The sequence below is a fragment of the Lucilia cuprina genome, chromosome 3 (assembly GCF_022045245.1).
Source record: "Lucilia cuprina isolate Lc7/37 chromosome 3, ASM2204524v1, whole genome shotgun sequence".
Classification (NCBI taxonomy): Eukaryota; Metazoa; Arthropoda; class Insecta; order Diptera; family Calliphoridae; genus Lucilia; species Lucilia cuprina.
In genome coordinates, this window is record NC_060951.1 from 20,945,382 (window position 1) to 20,963,251 (window position 17,870).

At 29.9% G+C, this 17,870-nt stretch overlaps 1 protein-coding gene across 4 annotated transcripts in view; it reads right to left on the reverse strand.

Moving 5' to 3' along the window:
• The window catches only part of LOC111674976 (cytokine receptor-like), a 64,788-nt gene that overhangs the window by 22,723 nt on the left and 24,195 nt on the right, over positions 1–17,870 (reverse strand). For all 4 annotated transcript variants that reach the window (XM_046945557.1, XM_046945556.1, XM_023435669.2 and 1 more), the window contains exons 3-4: positions 7,672–7,787; positions 6,388–6,530 (exon numbers count right to left, since the gene is read on the reverse strand). In XM_046945557.1, the coding sequence (XP_046801513.1) occupies positions 6,388–6,530; positions 7,672–7,787 (259 nt within the window). The remainder of the gene's footprint in view (positions 1–6,387; positions 6,531–7,671; positions 7,788–17,870) is intronic.

Here is a 17,870-nt window from a genome sequence, read left to right on the forward strand (position 1 = left end):
GCATCTGCGGGGTTCATCTTCAAAACTTAAACTCGAATACTCCTTGGCTACTCCTTTAGAAATGCCAGATTTATTTCCAAAAAATTTCCATTCTGCCCCACTGTGCATAGCTAAATCGACTCATAGCTGTTCGACTCAGAAAGTGATTCTGAGACGATTGGCATAATTTAAGGTGAGTATAGGACCAATATTATTGTGCGTTACAAACATCACCACAAATCCAATATACCCTCCCCACCAAAGTGGTGTAGAGTATAAAAAGTATCAGAACTCGTCTGCTCTTTAAGAGTATAGGTATACAGATTTATTTAAAATTTTTTGTATCACTAATATTGTGAATAATTAAATAATTAAAAAAAAAAGTTTTATCCCCATTGTATGGGGACTAGGTTAAATAATGGACTGATCTAAACCATTTTCAATAGGCTTCGTCCCTGTATCACTAATATTGTGAAGAATAATTAAAAAAAACAGTTTGGGGCCAGGTTAAATAATGGACTGATCTTAACCATTTTCAATAAGCTTCGTCAATGGGGCAATATACCAAATTTCATTGAATTGTATTATCAAATTGCTGCCTGTAGTTTGATTACAAGTTTTACGTGGACGGACAGACGGACGGACATAGCTAAATCGTCGACTGGTGTTACAAACATCAACACAAACGCATAATACCCTCCCCACTATAGTGGTGTAGGGTGTAAAGACAAACTTATATACAAATATACACTTCATAGATTAACAAACTTTTCTGTTTAAATAACTATGTTTTAGGATTTAAACAAAGATTCAAAGTAACGCCACAATAACATTGCCGCAAATCATTCAAGTTCTGACAAATGGCATTGTTGTGAAAACCCGTATAGGAATAAATAAAATACATAATACATTTACAACATTAATGATATGTCAGTTTGGCCTGTAAAACAAGCCAACTTTGTACGAATATTAACATCAACCGAACGTCAGATAGTTCACAAGAATTCTTATTTTATTTAATGGACTTACACAGTAGCATATTTACAATTGTACAAAAATATACATAAGTATATAAATATGTATGAAAGTAGCATTTACCTATAACGAAGTAAGAGACGCCAAATTACATGTTTAGAGGCCATTTTTATTTCAAATTAAAACAGTATTTATTTACATATGTTCAAATGTGTTAACCAGTCTAAGAAGGATGTCTTTAATACATTAAAATGTACATTAGATATGTCCGTAAAAATCGATTTGCTTTCGGTGACTATGATTTTATTTGTTCGGTGAGTATGATTTTATTTGTGTTTAGTTAAGTTGGCATAAATTTTAGAGTTTTAGAGTCCTTTATTTAAATAAATCACTCTGCCTTTTAAAACAATTAATGGTATTTCTCTATTATAAACCTGTTAAATACCTTTTTATTTACAAATTTTGGAAATTTATAAACATCATATTAATAGCATTTGGGTCCTATATACCCAAATCTTAAATTTATCTATAATCATTAGTTAAAAATGAAAGGTTTACTATAATTTAATAAATTATTAAGGGCGCCTCTAATACATATAGTACATTCATACGTATGCATACATATTGTACATAAAATAAATAGATTTTAACGCAATATAAAAAACAACAATGACAGACAGCAACACAAAGAACATGGGAACTCAGAAAGAACGTATTTCTTAACTTTATTGCAACTGTTACGATTTAAATCAATCACGAATTAAGAATACAAATACGAATTGCGAAAAATGCTAATTTGTGTAATATACAAGTTTTGAACGTATACAGTGAAAGACAAAACTTTGGTATACAAAACAAGTAAGAGTTTTATATTAGGCTGTGCCGAATCTTATATACCTTTCACCATGGTGTTTTTAAACAAAAGTCGGCATCAAAAACTCTTCTTTCAAATTACTTACTTCGGGATGAACATACTTAATTTCATGTTTCTTTATCCAATATTATAGAAAATTCAAAAAGTACCTCAAAAAAACACAAGAAAACAAAAAGTTCACGTTCTCACCTAATTCCGACTCTACATACCTAATATTATGTTTTTAGGTTCAATATTATAGGAAATTCAAAAAATACCTTTTTCAGAACGAAAAAGTACAAAAAAATTCCCATCGATTTGTTCTCTTCTAATCCGGTCTCTACGTAATTAATTTCATGTTTCTAAGTTCATTATTATAGAAAACTCAAAAAGTAACTTTTGAAAAACGAGAAAGTATCAAAAAGTTTACTTTTTCCGGTTTTCACCTAATTCCGACTCTACATACTTAATTTCATGTTTCTGGGTTGATTTTATAGAAAACTCTAAAAGTACCTTTTGAAAAACGAAAAAGTACCAAAACGTTTTATTTTATGTGTTCTCACCTAATTCCGAAACTACATACATAATTTCATGTTCCAAGGTTCATTATTATAGAATATTGAAAAAGTACCTTTTGATAAACGAAATCGTACCAAAAAGTTCCCTTTTATGGGTTCTTACCCAATTCGGCCTCTACATACTTAATTTCATATTTCTAGATTCAATATTATAGAAAATCCAAAAAGTACCCTTTAAAAAACAAAACAGTACCAACAAGTTTACTTTTTCCGGTTCTCGTCTAATTCCGACTTTATATACTTAGTTTCATGTTTCTAGGTTCAATATTATAGAAAATTAAAAAGTACCTTTTGTAGAACGAAAAAGTACCAAAAATTCGCCTTTGACGTGTTCTCGTCTAATCCGGACACTCATGGCCTTTAACTTAAGCCAGGCTCTACAACTTAATTTCATGTTTCTAGAGCTGCTTTCGCTCTGCTACTCTTGCAATTTCTGTTTGAGCATGAATAAGAAATCTCAGTTTTAGATAAAATTTTCAGAGGTTGTCTCGGATTTTTGCTCATATCTTCGTTATTTATGGACCGATTTTGCTGATTTTAAATAGCGATCTTCCCGAAAGCATGTCTAACAGAATTATTGAAGATTCGGATCTCGTCGATATCTGGGGTCCTCTAAAAACTGATGTCAACAAACATACAGACAGACAGACGGACATGGCTTAATCGACTCCGCTATCTATAAGGATCCAGAATATGCTTTATAGGGTTGAAAAATTATATTATAGAAATTACAAACAGAATGACAAACTTATATGTACCCTTCTCACGAAGGTGAAGGGTATAAAAACAAAAATTTTTCTGAATATTTTAACTTAATGTTAACAGTATGAAATAAGTGTAGTTTTTTAATAAAATTGGCCTATTTTTTACGACTACATATATTTTGCAATTAAAACTGTAAAACTATAGCTATCTAAACTCCTTTGGACAATTTTTGCTAGGAAAAGTTATGCTCATATGAATAAAAACTCTGTATGACCAAAATCTGTATGACAAAAGTGCGGCAGTTGTTGATCGATAGAGCTGGTCTAATATTAAATAGTACTAACCTGGTTGCAAATTTTATCCAAATCAGAAGACATCGATATTAGAAGTTGTATTTGCAAAAAAATATTAGTTTTTAATAAAAAAAAGTTTTCAACAACACTGTAGGTAAAGGTAGATTCACATGGGAATAAATTGATAATAAATATATCTACATATGAATATCTGTACAATGTACATATATACAGTATTGTTCGAAACCTAAGCAACATTTTTTGGCATTGTATACAAAGTGCTATATTTTCTATAATAATTGATTTATTCAAAATTATATAATTGAAAATAATAACATTATGTGTCTACATTATAATAACAACAACAAAAGTTTATTTCCATTTTGCTGTGAGTTACAAGAAAATAATAACTGAATTAACTCCATAAATAGCTGTTCGAAACTTAAGCAACTTTTTTAACCTCTTATGAAAATCTTTGATCCTTTTGACTTCCAAACACCTTAATGGAATAGATTAGTGACTAGTGTAGTTCGTAATGAATCCCAAGCGGATCTTAAGCCATTCGCAAGCTGCTATGTTTTCTAAAACTGCAAGTTTCGACCCAGCGCTTCAGAATGCCGATCAGCATCTCTAAGTGTCATGAGTCGGTAGATTTTGATGGGAAATCAAATAATTTAGGTCCTATTACCTGATAACAGCTCTTAGATCAACTTTACCAAAGGTTTTGGTTCATTATCATGCTGAAAATCGCAATAAAGTAAGTTGTTCTATTCGGTGTACTCAATCGTATCATGTTGGCGAAAAACGTCCCAAAAGGAAAAACAATCCATCTTTGTTTGTGTTTCAACATCAGGACTAACCCTTCTCTTCAAAAAACGTGGCCATAGCCTTAAATTTTTGCACTCCATTCATTATTGGGCCTTTACTAAAAGGGTATATTGTAATATTACCTTCAGCCTTTGGGCCTCGCATACTCTTTTTGAATTTAGGAAAGGAAAATGTGGACCCGTTTGTAAATAAAACTGTTTCTATTAGTCTTGAGTAATCTATTTCAATATTCTACCCAAAATTGTACAACTTTTTTGAAAAAATCTAATTTCTTTAAGTAAACTATGTGCCATGTCACTGCGGGATTCATATGCGGTTACATTATCGTACATTAAAGACTTGAAAGAGCATGGAGGTCAAACAATTAAGGTTGTGGGCAAGATTTTTAGTGAGTAGAGTAAGTTCTGATGTTGAAATACAAATAAAATTGTATTGTTTTACTTTCTGGGACATTTTTGGCTAACAAAATGAACCATAGGATTAAGTACATTGAACAGAACAACTTACTTTATTGCGATTTTCAGCATGATAATGAACTAAAACCTATGGCAAAGTTGATTTAAGAGTAGTTACCAGGTAATGGCACCCAAACTCTTTGATTGTCCATCAAAATCTCCCGACTCAAGTCCCTTAGAGATGCTGTTCGGCATTCTGAAGCGCTGGGTCAAAACGCAGTTTGACCCAGTTTTAGGAAACATTGCAGCTTGCGAATGGCTTAAAATCCGCGTGGGATTCATTACGAACTACACTAGTAACTAATCTAATCCATAAAGGTGTTTGGAACTCATAAGGACCAAAGATTTTTATAAGAAGATCAAAAAGTTGCTTAAGTTTCGAACAGCTATTTATGGAGTTAATTCAGTTATTATTTTCTTGTAACTCACAGCGAAATGGAAATTAACTTTTGTTGTTGTTATTTTAATGTAGACACAAAATGTTATTATTATCAATTATATAATTTTGAATAAATCAATAAATATATAAAATATAGCACTTTGTATACAATGCCAAAAAAAGTTGCTTAGGTTTCGAACAATACTGTACATGTATACTTACTTCTTTAAAGAATACTTATCGTAGGTACATACATATTGTGGAGAACTCAAACAAATACATTGGAGTTTCAGCTGTAATTGCCAACTTTCATTAGAAGATAGAGGGTTTCTTTGAAGATTTAAATATTAAGGGGATTATCCAATTTTTTCAACAACTCCATACATTAGATATACAAAATTTATTAAGAAAACATGTATGAATGTATAGCGGCAGTGTCATTTAAACCTCTATAAAACGAACATTTGCCGACTTTTGTGGAAATACTAGAACATATAACATAATTACGAGCTCAAAAGTCGTATTCAGGGGGTACGGTTGTATGGGGGCTAGGTGAAATAATGGTCCTTGGGTCGAAAGATGAGTTGGGCCAAATGTCATCAAATTATATTAGATACTGCGACCGATGGCGTGTGTACAAGTTCTACATTAACACGTTCAAGTTCTATATTAAATAGACTCAGATAGTGATTCTGAACCGAATGGTATACATTAAGATGAATGCAAGACAAATATCAGCACAAATAACTGGCTTTGAATTAGAATTTTCCAAATTCACAATAAATTTGCAACATTTTTCTTTTTAAATGTAATTACATATGTTGGTACATATATTTTACTTAGTCCGCAATAATGCCAAAATTACAATCGAACTGTTAAATTAAATAAACTATAGCTCTAACAGAATATTCGCAGTAAGAATTTTTTATTTTTTTTCTTGTTTTGAGATTGTCATTGGAAAGTTAAAAGAGCGAATAATTGTCTGCAATAAATTTCGAATTGTTGACATTTGCAACAAATAAATAAAAAAAGCTAATATGCATACAAAGTACAACTGTTGTATCAAACCCAAGTTAATGTAAGGTGGGAATGTTTTAATTCATTTTCTTTTAATTTTAGTTGTATGAACTCATAAATAATACTTAATAAATACTTAATAAATATGTAGTAATAGATAATGAAATAAATTCTAAGTAATTTTTCTAATTATCTATAGATATTTAGATAAATATTAAACACAAATTAATAGAAAACATTTTTAGAGGTTTATACTTTAGAATTAAATATTTAATTAAAATTTTATGATTTTTTTAATCTACAATTATCTATAATAAATAATTACCTTTATTTGATCGGATGGTTGTTTAATTGGCCATTTTGTTTTTTGTTCTAGGAACCATATATCCGAACTATGGGGCTTTGAAAGACGACACGTTATATTCGCACTACCACCAATTAAAATTGATAATGATTCTGGATCCATTTCTGAAACAAGAAAGTTTGTAAACATTAATAATTATAAGCAATTACTGTATACTAGCTATGCCCAGTGTGCTTCGCTACAAGTGTTTATAAACCGGTTACCCGGTTAGCCGAAAAAATGTTTGTATATTTAAATTTTTTTTTATTATTTTTTGATATTTTAAATTTTATATGCCATTTATAATACACTAAAAGTCGTTTTGCAGACAGAAATACTCTGACAAAAATTTTTATTATTTTTGCAAAAAAAAACCTTCGGATTTTTTTAGACCAATTACAAAAAGATTGCAGACAAAATTTTTTTCATGTTGTACGTACTGAGATCAAGATTCTCAATCGCAGCTGAGGCCCTTTTCAAAAATATTGCTTTTCATTTTTCTCATATTTAGTACATTAATTGTATCATATACATATGTATTGTAAGGACAATTTATCCCTTCTATGAATAATTTTTTGTTCCTAGCTAATCAATGACAATAATATATTACTCTTCATATCTATATATCAGACTTTGCTTGTTTAATTTCTTGCTAATGGATTCTCATGGATTTCATAGTTCAAAGTTCAATATAGATTTGACAGAAAATTTCTATACACCTATGTATGTAACTGTTATGGTCGAAGCATTGGCGTTAAAAATGCTATAAAAATTCTTAGATTATGTATTACTCAGTTCAAAAATCTAGGATTTCAGGCATGATTTGACCTAATAGGGAGATATGTACACATCGTCACCTGAGAACAATTTAATTATTGATTTTTATGTCTTTAATAGATGTGAAGTTAACTTAATGTGCATGCATTAATTTTATAACTATTTTAGGCGGTAAAATACCATAGCACTAACTTGTAGCCAATACTGTCCAAAAACTTATTTTTTAAGTAAATTTTGTAAAAAAAAAATCTTCCCACATTCGTTATTTATACCAAATTATTTTAATTATAGAAAGGTTTATTGTAAAGAAAAATCCTTTCTAGAAGATATTTCACGATCGCGAAAATATAATAGCATATTTCTTTACATATGTTCACGTTAAAAAAGGTCTTGCTATGGTATTTTAGATATTTGCAAAAAGTTATTTTCCTAATATGCATATAGTTACATTAAAATTTAAATTTATATTACAATTTTAATTCAACTTACCGCCTGGAGATTTTACAGACGCCGCTGCTGTCATTAATCCTGTGTAACCTGAACGTGTCGTCGTCAATGACCACGGTTGAATAGCAATTAGAAATATTACGATGTAGTGAAAACAACTGAAATGGAGAATAGGAAATTATGAGTAAAACATAATAATTATTTGAAAGTTTTTACTGGATATGTATATAACCGAGTGCTCATATGCCTTGAAATTACAAACATATATATGTATATACATTTTTAGAAAACCTCATGAAACAAAACTCGATGTATTCTGATGGTGTTTATTAAACCAATAACAATTTGAATGATTGAAAATTTGTCTAATTGAATTTATAAATAATTAATATAACAACCCATATAAATCATATTATCAAGGAATTAATTTAACTACATCGAAAGCTTGAATATTAATCTCATGGAATGAGTTTGATGAACTTTTAATTCCTTAACAGATGTATATAAATAAACAATTTTTATACAACTCTAATAATTATTATTAAACATTTAGATTAACATGTTTGGGTACTATGTATATTTGGAAGAGCGATCAACTGCGGAACCTATCCTTACTTTTTGTGTAATTGGTATACGCCAGAAAGCTTGTTTATATAAAAATTTCATATTTTAAATTAATAAATTTAAAATTTTGACTAAAATTTAAAGCATTTGCCGCGAAAACTTATTTAACACTAGTTGCAGAATACATAGGACCGATTTGGAATTTTCAAAAATTTTAATGAAGTTATAACCCTTATGTAGACATATAATAATTTGGGTTCAGATGAAAATATCATAAAATTTAACAACAAAATAAGTTTTATAAGTCTTATTCACATTACGAAAATAAAATTGTAAAGAGAAAGGATGGTCCATAACCATTAGTGTTTTATTTTGTTCATACATTAGAATATGCTAATATGAATAGCGCTAGAGCTTAAAATAATCCCTTAATTTGTAAGAAAAATAATTCACGTATTCACGATGAATGTGGCAAATTAAGTGATAAGAAATTATAAAATAATTTGTGTACAATAACAAATTAATAAAATATAATTCTAAAAATTTTGTGAATTACGTTTTTATAATATACTAGCTATACCCAGTGTGCTTCGCTACCCTCATCGTAATGGAATAAAATAAATATCATTATTGTAAATGTATATATATCTGCAATATCAAAAATTCCCCTTTTAGAGAACTCTTTAAGTTTGATTTTATGATTCTAGTCTCAATATTACAGAAAATTAGAAAAAACAGTTGAAGAACGAAAAAGTACCAGACAGTGCCTTTTTATATATTTTCATTAAATGAGGATGACGCATGTTTAATTTTCAACCAGAAACCAAAAAAATCGCATAAAGATTTTTATACAATCAGGAAGCTACATGTCCAATTTAATGTTGTAAGGTTCAATATTATAGAAAATTCGAAAAGTATTAGTTAAAGAACAAAAAAGTACCAGAGTATGCTTTTTCAATTTTCGTTCAATTGGGATACTGCGTGTTTAATTTTATGTTTATATATTCAATATTTTAGAAAGCTCTAAAAGTACCAGTACCAGTGAAGTACGAAAAAGTACCAAAGGACCTATTTTATTTAATTTCATGTTCCTAAGTTCAATATTATAGAAAATTCAAAAAGTACCAGAAAATAGTCCAGTTTAAATTTTCATTTACTCAAGTCCCTGATTGCTTTTAAAGATTCTAATTAACTCCAGGCTCCACATGCCCGGAGTTAACGAACGAAAAAGTACCCTTTATAGGTTCTCACTTAATCCAGGCTCTAAACGCTTAATTTCATGTTTCTAGGTTCAATATTATAGAAAATTCAAAATGTACCTTTTAAAGAACGGAAAAGTACCAAAAAGTCCCCTTTTATAGGTCCTCACTTAATCCGGGCTCTACATGCTTAATTTCACGTTTCTAGGTTCAATATTATACAAAAATCCAAAAAGTACCTTTTGAAGAACGAAAAGGTTTCAAAAAGTCCCCTTTTATATGTTCTCACTTAACCCATACTCTACATACTTAATTTCATGTTTCTAGGTTCAATATTATAAAAAATTCAAAAAGTACCTTTTGATGAACGAAAAGTCCTCTTTTATAGATTCTCATTTACTCCGGGCTCTACGTGCTTAATTTCATGTTTCTAGGTTAAATTTTATAGAAAACTCAAAAAGTACCTTTTGTAGAACGAAACAGTACCAAAAAGTCTCCTTTTATAGATTCTCATTTACTCCGGGCTCTACATGCTTAATTTCATGTTTCTAGGTTCAATATTATACAAAATTCCAAAAAGAACCTTTTGAAGAACGAAAAAGTACCAAAAGTCCCCTTTTATAGGTTCTCACTTAATCCATCCTCTACATACTTAATTTCATGTTTCAATGTTCAATATTATAGGAAATTAAAAAAGTACCTTTTGAAGAACGAAAAAGTACCAAAAAGTCCCCTTTTATAGATTCTCATTTACTCCGGGCTTTACATACTTAATTTCATGTTTCTAGGTTCAATATTATAGGAAATTCAAAAAGAACCTTTTGAAGAACGAAAAAGTACCAAAAAGTCCCCTTTTATAGATTCTTATTTACTCCGGGCTCTACATGCTTAATTTCATGTTTTTAGGTTAAATTTTATATAGAAAACTCAAAAAGTACCTTTTGTAGAACGAAACAGTACCAAAAAGTCTCCATTTATAGATTCTCATTTACTCCGGGCTCTACATGCTTAATTTCATGTTTCTAGTTTCAATATTATACATAAATCCAAAAAGTACCTTTTGAAGAACGAAAAAGTACCAGAAGTCCCCTTTATAGGTTCTCACTTAATCCATCCTCTACATACTTAATTTCATGTTTTTAGGTTCAATATTATAGGAAATTCAAAAAGTACCTTTTGAAGAACGAAAAAATACCAAAAAGTCCCCTTTTATAGATTCTTATTTACTCCCGGCTCCACATTCTTAATTTCATGTTTCTAGGTTCAATATTATAGGAAATTCAAAAAGTACCTTTTGAAGAACGAAAAAGTACCAAAAAGTCCCCTTTATAGATTCTCATTTACTCCGGGGTCTACATGCTAAATTTCATTTTTCTAGTTTAATTTTATAGAAAACTCAAAAAGTACCTTTTGTAGAACGAAAAAGTACCAAAAAGTCCGCTTTTACAGATTCTCAATATTATAAAAAACACAAAAAGTACCTTTTGAAAACCGAAAAAGTACCAAAAAGTGCCCTTTTATAGTTTCTCACTTAATCCAGGCTCTAAACGCTTAATTTCATGTTTCTAGGTTCAATATTATAGAAAATTCAAAATGTACCTTTTGAAGAACGGAAAAGTACCAAAAAGTCCCCTTTTATAGGTCCTCACTTAATCCGGGCTCTACATGCTTAATTTCATGTTTTTAGGTTAAATTTTATAGAAAACTCAAAAAGTACCTTTTGAAGAACGGAAAAGTACCAAAAAGTCCCCTTTTATAGGTCCTCACTTAATCCGGGCTCTACATGCTTAATTTCACGTTTCTAGGTTCAATATTATACAAAAATCCAAAAAGTACCTTTTGAAGAACGAAAAGGTTTCAAAAAGTCCCCTTTTATATGTTCTCACTTAATCCAGGCTCTACATACTTAAACAGTACCAAAAAGTCTCCTTTTATAGATTCTCATTTACTCTGGGCTCTACATGCTTAATTTCATGTTTCTAGGTTCAATATTATACAAAAATCCAAAAAGTACCTTTTGAAGAACGAAAAAGTACCAAAAGTCCCCATTTATAGGTTCTCACTTAATCCATCCTCTACATACTTAATTTCATGTTTCTAGGTTCAATATTATAGGAAATTAAAAAGTACCTTTTGAAGAACGAAAAAGTACCAAAAAGTGCCCTTTTATAGATTCTCATTTACTCCGGGCTCTACATACTTAATTTCATGTTTCTAGGTTCAATATTATACAAAAATCCAAAAAGTACCTTTTGAAGAACGAAAAAGTACCGATAAGTCCCATTTTATAGATTCTCATTTACTCCGGGCTCTACATGCTTAATTTCATTAACGAAATAAAAATTCTATTCCAAAATGTTGCAACATCGTAGTGGGAGCCCGTTATTACGTATTTATATGTATAAGATAATAAACCAAAATCAATGTTTTATGAAAAAAGTACCAAAAATAGGTACAATTTTCACCCCTTAAACATCCGAATAACCAAAAGTACTAAAATTTTATTTTTATTAATTTTCGTCAAGTTATGAAGGAGTCAAAAATATTGTTTGAATGTTCACTGGTTTAAAAGGTACATGGGGTGCAAAAAAAGTACCAAAATACAGTTTTTACCCGTTTATTCCCTAAAGGGGCCGAAATTGAAAAAAGTACCAGACACCTGTCCGCTTATTTTTTAAATGAACGACGATAAGCTTTAAACTATTTTTGTATCTTTTCTAGTTTAGGAGATATGAGGTTACCGATTTTACCCGTTTTTACCCTTTTTTACCCCCTAAACATTCGAATTTCCAAAAATCCCGCCTTAGTGGATCTATTTGGTGGGAGACCAACCCCCTGTCCAAATTTCAGCTCTTTAGCTTTAACCGTTTAGGCTGTGCGAAGATGAATCAGTCAATCAGTCAGTCAGTCAGTCAGTAACGTTAGAATTTTATATATATAGATGTATAAAAAACACGCGTTAAATTATTGAACTTATTTTCTAATTTTCTAAGAAAATATAAATATTTATTTGATTAAAAAAATGTAAATCAAAAATAAATGGGACGATTAAATAATTTATTTTACGCAGCCATTTAGCTAAAAAAATCAATGCAGTAGCATTCGAGGAAAATAAATTACAAGGAATATTCTTTATAGGGTTAAGGACCTTTTGATTTAGTGATAAATCATAACTTTGGATTTCATGATGTATTAGAAAATATTTAAAGTAGAATTTAATATTAATTATAAAATAATAATTTTTGTTATTATATTAATAGAATTTGTTAAAATTGATTCATTAAGAATTAGGCATTTTTTGATACTTATTGAAAACTTTCACTCGACTTCGGAATTTCACTTAACAGTTTAAAACGACAATTCATACTATCATTATTAATTATAACCTACACCACTATAGCGGGATTGTAAGATTGTATTAATGTTCGTAAAGCGAACAAATAATTATCTTACAGCAACTAATCGACTTAGACAATTCTTAGTCCACTCAGCCATGTCCGTCCACTCGAATGAAACCTCGTTATTAAAGAACAGATATAGAAAGGAACCATATTGATGTTGGTTTAAAAATGTACATTATTTCAACTACCTCTCATACAACAGCAACTCCCAATATCGATTTGGAGCTTATAATTATGACATATCTCAGAAAGAGCACCAGATAGAGTTACCTGTATGGACATCTTTGACATCAATATCAACATAAATATATAGAATGAGCTATAGGCCCACTCTGTTTGCCTGGAAGGAACTATAAACTATCTTTTAATCAAAATTTTAAGTGGGCCAGTTGCTTCGATCTCACACACAATAAGAAATAAAACTATCTCGGAAAGTGCACCAGATAGAGCTATCTGTATGGACAACTTTGACATCTATATCAACATAAATACACAGAATAAGCTGTAGGTGCCACTCCCACTCTGAGAAAATATCTATAGTCCTCAAATTTTTTCTGACCCTCTTTAATCGATTTAATTATTTTTAAATTAGTTTGATTATTATTATAAAGTTCATAAGAGTCATCAAGGCAAGTATAGAACTTGTTTTTGCAGGTGGGTATTATTGTGTGTTACAAACATCAGCACAAATCCAATATACACTCCCCACTAGTTTGGGTGGTTTGGGTATAAAAATTGGGAAAATATAGCGTGGCATCTCTTATTGGGTTAATTACTTAAATTCTTTATTTGGGAAACTTTTAGTGCTATAATCTATAATTGAAATTTAACATTAATGTGAACATTTGGGGAAAATGGGAAGAAATTATTAAAGTTAGAATCTTAAAATTTAAAACGAAGAACTTTAAGATCTATATCTTCATTTTAAAGAAAAATGGGCAGGAGGCTTAGAACACCTCATACAAATTAAATGGAAAAATTCTTCAATATATCTAAAAAACCAATAGAGTGCTTGGCATAAATTACATTTAATCAATCTGGAAAACTGTTAAATGTCTATATACTATAAAAAGATTTTGTAAAATCTTTAAAATTCTTAAAGTTTTTATTTATACTATTTTAGAGTAGAAAAGCACACTGGGTATAGCTAGGGATTTAAAAACTCTAGTACACATTTGAATATCGGTATAAATCAGTAAATTAACATTAATCCAATGAAACAAAAAAATGTTTTTCAGTGAGTTATTGTTATACACATAATTCGTATGGAAAACAAAAATTCCAGTTTAAATTGGCACTGGGTTTATTCACAAAAAGTATATTTAGCGCTAAATAATCGTTATCAAAATAAATGGAGAGTGAAAAACAAACGTTTTTCTGAGTAAAAACAGCGAATGGGACATGAAATTAAACATCTCTAATAAATAATATCAGTTTTCAAAAATAACAAGAAATTATCAATTCTTTAAATTGTTCTAAAACCGCGTACATTCATACATACATATGTATGAATATACGCCTTTTATTAGACCGGACCCTAAAAAGTTTGAAAGTGTAAACATGTAGTGATTCACGCTTGTATGAAGAAAAAATATTATCCCACAGGCCATCCCTGGTTGGGTTGTAAGCCTATATCATGCAAAAAATTAGGCTGATGGGATAACGTTAAAAGGTTCATAAGTTTCCAAGTGCATTTACGATGGGAAAATATCGATTTATTTTAGTTTTCGATAAAATTTTGCCATTTGGTAATAAATGTTGCATCTTTTTGTAAAAGAATCGTAATGTACACAACATAATCATTTCAAAAAGATATAAAACACAAAAATTTCTTGGCAAATTAAGAAGTCGTTGGAAATTTTTGTAACACTTTGCAGCACCCGTTAATGTTATCCTATCAGCCTAATTTTTTGCATAACATAGTTTTACAACCCAAAGAGCAGCTCTAAAGGGGGTCGGTTAAAATTTGCAACTTCCTTTTTGGAGCACTCTAATATACATACAAACATAGGTATGTATCAATGTTCCTACATGAGTATAAAAGTAGGACATAGTACATACTTACTTATGAGTACATACATACATGGATGATATTCATTTGAAAGTTTTATTTCCATTTAAATACACAATATTCAAGAAAGAACAAAATGTTTTGTTTTTAAATTAACAAAGAAATAGGGAATAATATGCTAGACGTACGTACACACATAAATTTGTACATAGAAGTTTGATTTAATGGTTGATTGGTTATTTATTCAATTCCAAAATAAGAAAGAAACCTTTACTAACAATCAGATTTTAACGCGAAATGACATTAAAGTCACACAAAATGTTCACAACCGAATGAGAAATAAAACCTTTTTTAAATCAGTGCACAATTGTCCACATATATACATATATAGACAAGTATGAGTGTAAAGTCTGGCATAGCCGACCATATGATATCCTACACCGTTCAGTTTATTAAAAATGTGTAATATTGTTTAAAAACTAAAGCATTTAATTTGTTTTTTAACTTTTTTCGGATTATTTTTAATTATTGTTGATAAAAAGAGATTTTTTAGATAGGGCTTAGTGGGGAGTAGATGTAAATATAGGCCTATGTTATAAATGTCTTTATCTTAAGTATAGTTTGTATGGGGATGGTGGCTGGGCTGAGGCCCGACCATAAAAAATCGGTGGTGTTATTTAAAGTTGTTTTAAACTAAGTTCTGCCGATAGAACATTTAACGTAGTTATGAGCACAAAGGCCCTATTCGGAGGGTACAGTTGTATGGGGGGCTAGGCAAAATAATGTACCTATTTCAACCATTGAGCCAAATTTCATCAAATAATCTTGAAAATTTCGATTCTGAGCCGATTGGTATACTTTAAGGTGGGTGTACTTGGTTGTTACAAACATCATCTCAAAAATGCATAATACCCTCTCCACTATAGTGGTGTAGGGTATGAAAATGGTTATTAATAGACAAGTATATCTGGAATGAAATATAGTGTGATTGAAAATAATTTTTCTCGCCATTTGGTCAAAAATTAATCGAATTTAGTTTTTTTAATAAACTGTATCGAATATCACGATTTCTCTTATTTTACAATGTATGTATGATTGAAATAAATTTGAGAAAATATTAATGTTTGTTTATTTATGTATAAAAGTTACTTAAATATTAAACCAATCCTTTATTTAATTAATGTATTTTGGACCACTTTAATATCCAGAGGTAAATATGTAAGTACATACATACATGCATTCATACAAATTTAACTTTTTTAAAATCGTTCTTTTACTATCATTCAAAGTTTGATCAAATTAAAACATTCATAAAATTATTGATATTCTCAGATATCTTAATTTTTCTCAGCAATCAGACACTTGCAAACAAAAAATATTTAAAAACATTGGAAGAAATACATACTACCATGCAAAATAAAAATCTTCCCAGCTCTTCAACAAAGAGGTAATGTATCCAAAAAGGATAGACATTTCAACTAAGGTCCAACCAACTGAAGGGGAGTTTCTATGGGGGCTGGGGTCAAATGAGGCCCTCATTAAAAAAATAGGCAGTGCCATTAAAACTTTTTATACCCACCATCAAAAAAGATGGGATTTTTTCGTTCCAATTGTAACACATTGAAATATTCATCTAAGACCCATAAAAGTATATATATTCTGGGTCTTTATTAGATTCTAAGACTATCTAGCCATGAATGTCCGTCTGCCCGTTGAAGTAGATTCCAAATGGAAGTAGCTAGTGAGCTGTTTTTTACAAAAATACTTTTAGATGATGCAGTTTGTTTGGTATTGAAAATGGACAATATCGGTTTACAATTTCGTCTATCCCCCATATAAGGCCCCTCCAGAAAATTATTTCATCGTTCATAACTGTCTAAAAGAAGGGCCAATTTCAACAATAGCATTCGTCCTTGGGCTAAAATAAGAGTACTTAGACTTAGAAAGGCGGATAGACGACAGCACAAACGCATATAAATATATTATAAAAAGTGGTAAAAGGACACAATTTCTAATGTGTGTCATGTACAAGATTGAAATATTTCTATCAGAATAGTTTTTATTTCCTACACTAATATCTGCAACTATGCAATTAAATATTATTTTAACCTTGCAATCAAATTACAGGCACCAATTATGAAAATTTGCAAATATTATTCTTCTACCCTAATAACTAACTAACCCTATTGAATTCACTCAAATAACCGAATCTACCCATTTTGACTTTTTAGCTCATAATTATATCATACTAGATTTGTATACCCGGCGTTGCCCGGGGTTTTAAGTGGTTTCATAACATTATATACTTAAATATTTGTTCATTCAAAATTCTTATTCCTTATGAAGAAATTCCTTATAATTTCTTTTGTGAACAATATTTAATGGTATATATTTTAATTATATTTAAGTAAAGAAAATAATTGGTGTTTATGCTCAAAAGTATTATTTTTAACGCTTTTTTAATATTTTAAAATTTAGTGTCTTAAGTATATACAGAAATACAGAACTCCCAGCCGTTTAGGCGTGATTGACGAACAAACGAACAGACTTACAAAGAGATTTAAAATATCTATTAGGATATACTAGTTCTACAAAAAAAAAAAAATAACGAAAAAATTCACCTTCCACTTAGGAGTGGTGGAGATCGCTGAAGAATAATGCAATTGTTTGCAGAGTAGAATTGTAGGGAGAACTCGCAGCCTATTGTGGTACATATTTTGTTTTATTGGACAAAATGATGATGACATAGACTGTGTGGCTAAATTTCTTGTTATTGGCTCCTGGTGTTTTGTACTGAAGTAGTGGTGGAGATCGCTGACTGCAACGATGTTGTTTTTGGTTGGCATTTATTGTTAAAAATGTTAAATTATGATTTCTCAGAACTGGCACAAATAAAATTAAACAAAACACAATGTGCAGAAGAAAAATAAAACAGACGAACAGAAAACTCGTTCATTTAAATTGCAAAAGTATAAAAAGTCAAAACAATACGTTGCAAAGATTGGCCAATAAATGGAAGAAGAACGTCTTATTCATACACGCACTATCCACTAAAGCACATACATA